The 4,430-nt window shown below is 38.5% G+C and overlaps 1 protein-coding gene across 1 annotated transcript; it reads right to left on the bottom strand.

Annotated features, from left to right (window-relative positions):
* Positions 1–777: 777 nt before the first annotated feature.
* smn1 (survival of motor neuron 1, telomeric) lies at positions 778–4,405 on the bottom strand. The gene is made up of 8 exons (XM_069699921.1): positions 4,274–4,405; positions 3,695–3,766; positions 3,485–3,604; positions 3,167–3,358; positions 2,084–2,263; positions 1,561–1,635; positions 1,249–1,356; positions 778–1,005 (listed from the first exon to the last, which is right to left on the bottom strand). The coding sequence occupies exons 1-8, from the start codon at positions 4,319–4,321 to the stop codon at positions 949–951; spliced, it is 852 nt and encodes a 283-aa protein (XP_069556022.1). The 5' UTR covers positions 4,322–4,405; the 3' UTR covers positions 778–948.
* Positions 4,406–4,430: the final 25 nt, after the last annotated feature.

Below are 4,430 nucleotides of genomic sequence, written 5' to 3'. Positions count from 1 at the left end.
AAAATATTTTCTTTCCCTATCAATGACATTAAAGGTTTGAATGTTGAATTTGTCAGGTGTTAAAAGACATTAAGACAAGATATCTTTTAATGATCCAAATGTCTCAGTGGTGTTTTTTAAGAATAGATCTTTATCTGCACAGCTGGCTCCATATGTCATTCTGTCTGTAACTGAAATTGTACCTACTATTACACTAAAGTATGCACCTATCTGATGCGAGTTCAAAAACATTATGATGGATGCGATCCTATATTGGATGGCGGAGAGGGAACACCTCAGGGGGACCAAAGAGTTTGAATGCAAAGCATACTCTGGAAAGATGCTCTGAATTAATTGTGTGGAAAGAACCACAGGGACCGAAACAGGACTCAAGTCTGGCTTGCAATCAAATTCTTAGCATACCAAGAGACACAAGTGCACGCGCTACTAGAAGTGGAAAGTGCTCCTCGGTATGGCTGTAATTTGAACAGATTTTAAGACCAGCCTGTTATGTTTTGAGGTCATATATTGCTATAATGTGAATACATTACACTAGTCTGACTTCTGCTGGACAATATTTGCCATTACAACCACACATCATTGAGTCAGTCACATGCACAAAGCATGAATAACCTTCAGTAAACTCTTTCGTCTTTCACCAGTTTGCAAAATAACTGGGAAAAATATATTTCTAATGTGTAAAGGTGGGGCTCTCATCATATCTTCTGTACAATGAACGTTCAATTTAAAGCATTATGTGTTGTCTCGTGTAATAAAAACAAAATATCAAGCCAACTCTGCTTGGATAGCCTTTATTTAATCTATTTACAAAGAATACAAAATATTTTCTTAATGAAGTCAAACAGAAAGTTCCTAAAACAAGACGAGCACATCAGGCACAGGAGGAAGGGTGGCTACTGCTCCATGTGAGAACCCAACTCACTCAAAATTAATCGTGGGTTTACCATTTCATTTGTGGTGCAATTTTGTCCAATTGGCAGCTTCTTTGCGTCCTTGTTTCAAGCCCTATAAAACAAAAGAATATGATGAATAGCTCCCCTTTTAAAAATCAAAAACTTTCACACATTTTTTTTTTGTAGCTACAGAGCATAAAACAAAAATGGATAAACTTTACTTCAAAAGTATCAACAATATCAAACACCCACTGCTTTTAACAAAAGACTGCAGGAGATTGAATTTGTAAATCAAATATTTTTGTACCCTTTTGTAGCTCATAATAAGCCTCTATCCTAACCTCTGTGCACATACCAGGTAGTATCCTGTGTGATATCCACTCATGTACCAGGAGATGAGCACACTGCCCAAGGCTTCGTCATCCACCATGTCAGGGCTCATCGGTGGAGGAGGAGGGATCATCTGAGGCGGAGAGATCAACAGCAGAGGGAGTGTGATCAGAATGCAGATGCTGATGATATTTGTCGGCAATCACTGATATGTTACATCCACAGTTGTTTCTCAGTTTACCCACTGGATGCGTTAATGTGCAGTTTGCGAATTGTAAAACAGTGTCTGCCGTTTAGCATTTGCATTAGATTAGTGTGAAGATACAGTCCAACTCACTGGTGGACCAAAAGGCATCATGGGAGGCCAGGAAGGAGGTACAGGTCCATGACCACTTGATCGCCTGCTTCCCCCCTGAAGAAGACAAAGGAGAAAAAAGGGTTGAAAACAATACATCGTGTTACTAAATATTACTCCCAGATCATTTTGCATTAAAAGGGAGGCTTAAACAAGCATCTTTAGTGAACTCTTGTCTGACAGACTACAGAGTGTAGACCTATTAAGAAAAATGCCAGTTAAATTTAGTGCAATCCATTGCTTCTGAGATAAATGGCAACTCTGAGAGGCTGTTGTTCATAGTCCATTTTTATTGTTCACATTGTAAACACTTTATTAGTTTAATTTCATTTTACTGACTCCAGTGAAGTCAGCCTTCTAACAGAATGTAAAAAAAATAATTTTTGGTTTAAACTCAATTTCTAAATTTCAAAAACAATAATGTGTATGAAAATAGTCCATTACAAATTAATTGTGTCTGATGACTGATAAGGACGGGCGATCTATAAGGAGTCTGTCATCTTACCTGTCTGAAAGCATGCATGGGAGGTGGTCCTGGGGGAAACCCAGGAAAACCAGGAGCCCACATAGGAGGAGGGTCTTTGTGGGCCTTGGACTTTTGGGCTTTACTGTGTGGCTGTTGTTTGTGTTGGTTTGATGTGGTTGACCTGTCACTCTCTTCTGTTGATGATTCGACCTCAGGTACCTACAGATTGCAGATATATGGCTTTAGCATTGATTTCTTGTTTTATACCTCGATGAATAAACTGATAGATTCCAGAAATATCTTTACATTTGTTTTTTTTGGAAGCAATTAAACAACAGGTAAAGGTAAAAGCTGAAGAAAAAAGAGGTTATCTATAGAAAAATGTATTTATAATCCACTTAAGATGCAAGTGCTTTACTAATTACAGCTTAATCCTTTGCCTGATTAGAGTCAAACAGCAATTTGTTCACTGGTTTCCTTGAGTTATTATTTTTGAGAAAGATTAAGTTATTTAATTGACATTTATCTCGCTTTGTCTCAACTGACAATATTTTTTCAACGACTATATTCATTAGATAAGGGTCAAATAAAAATAGATGAGGTAAAATTTAACCCCAACATTTTTTATTTCATTTGTAACTTTGCCATTTTACTCATGCTGCTCATTTAGCTCATTTCACATTCGAGGTGTGCATATTGGAAAAATCAAAGACAAAGATTGTGTGCAAACAAGTTGAATAATACTGTCTTTCTCCAATTAGTAAAGGATAAAGAAATATTACCCGGTTAAAGCTGGCCTATTAAACGTGACTGCAGCTCCCATTCACTGTAAATGCCATCTTCAAATCAAAGTGTGTGCGTAGGAAAGGGATTTATCAATATTCAAAAAAAGACGCCTTTCTCCTTTGATTCTGACTGACTTTTACATTCAGAAATTTAAGTCATAATATAAAATGTTGCCGTTTATCTTTTACATTCAGCATGAAGGAATACACCACCAAACAAAACTGACTCAAAAGATACGATGTACACCACAAAAATAAGTTAACTACAGGTTAATAAAACGCTGCAATTATACTGCTTTATGGTTATGAATAAAATAATTTATTTGTAATACTTGACCTTAATATTTGATTCCTCATCCCCCTCAGAAGTCTCTGACAACAGGTCTTCGAGGTTTTGCTCCTCCTCGTTGCCATAACCTGTATAAACAACTATACAAGTGCCCCTTTTCTCATCAATGGAGGAGATGGTGGCTGCGTAGAGCTGGCCATCCTGTGACCAGTAAGCACTGCACGGGTCCCCAACCTGCCACTGTGACAAAACATAAACTGTGATTATGGTCAAACCAGACTGTGTTGGTTGTCTTCTGGTCTGAAGTAAGAAGAGTGTGTCATTCTTATGAATCTATATACAATATTTTAGGTGTCAGTTCTTTACCTCTCTTTCTGGTGGTGTATTGGTTCTTTTCCGGCTTTGGTTCTTTTTGTTGTTCTTGCGTTTTTTTCCTGGTTGGTTTTTCTTGGAGGCTTGTGGCTCATCTTCACCCTTCAGGGCAGTCTGGTGGGCACAGAGCAAGGGTACAGGCTTAAGAGGGAAACCTTAACATTTCACATGCACATACACTGGAAATAACACTTTTTTTTTTACCTTGAATGATGCCACTGCTTTGTCATAAGCCTTTATCAGTGCCGTGTCATCCCATATGTCTGAATCGTCACTCTAGAAAAGAAAGCAGCAAATTTAGAGCCTCTGCAGATGATAGGTACTTTTGACAAGCATATCCCATTTAATGCATGCAAATTAGACAGATACGATGCAAAAGTATTGTAGCTAATGTCACTGCGCCTAATTTATGCAGGTGACCTGACTTCTGACCCGATTTGTTCACCTTTGCTTCAACTGCTTTGCTTCAGGGCGCTACGTGAAGTCAAAGTGCCACATCTTCGCGCAGCTACAGTTAATTGTCTGTGACATATTCCCATTTCCATACCCGTTACATTACAATGCACCAATATCTCGTCTAATCACACACACATCGGGCACACTGTGTGTTTCTGGTTCCATTTATTTCTGTCCTTTTCCTCTTTTGTTACTCAACTTAGCCGAACTCAATATTGGTTTGTAGCTTAGCTTCATAGCTCACCATCTCCCAACAAAATCTACAGCAACCTGAAAAAAATTTCAGATGCGTTATCATCTTGTGCTCACGAGTTTATTTCAACTCACCTGTCCGGATCCGCGTGTAAATAGCACGTCTTTGCATCCATTCGCCATGTCAAGACGTGTTGAATTCACAGCTAACTGCTAATTCCTGACAACCAACGAGCAACGTGCGTCGGAAATGGTAACGTACAAATATGACGCACATATGTTGCGACGCAGT

The sequence above is a fragment of the Brachyistius frenatus genome, unplaced genomic scaffold (genome assembly GCF_029030835.1).
Source record: "Brachyistius frenatus isolate BFR_SWC_R1_liver_20210118 unplaced genomic scaffold, ASM2903083v1 Contig_31, whole genome shotgun sequence".
Taxonomy (NCBI): domain Eukaryota; kingdom Metazoa; phylum Chordata; class Actinopteri; family Embiotocidae; genus Brachyistius; species Brachyistius frenatus.
The sequence above is the reverse complement of the archived record's forward strand: the minus strand, read 5'-3'. Positions and strand labels throughout refer to the sequence as shown.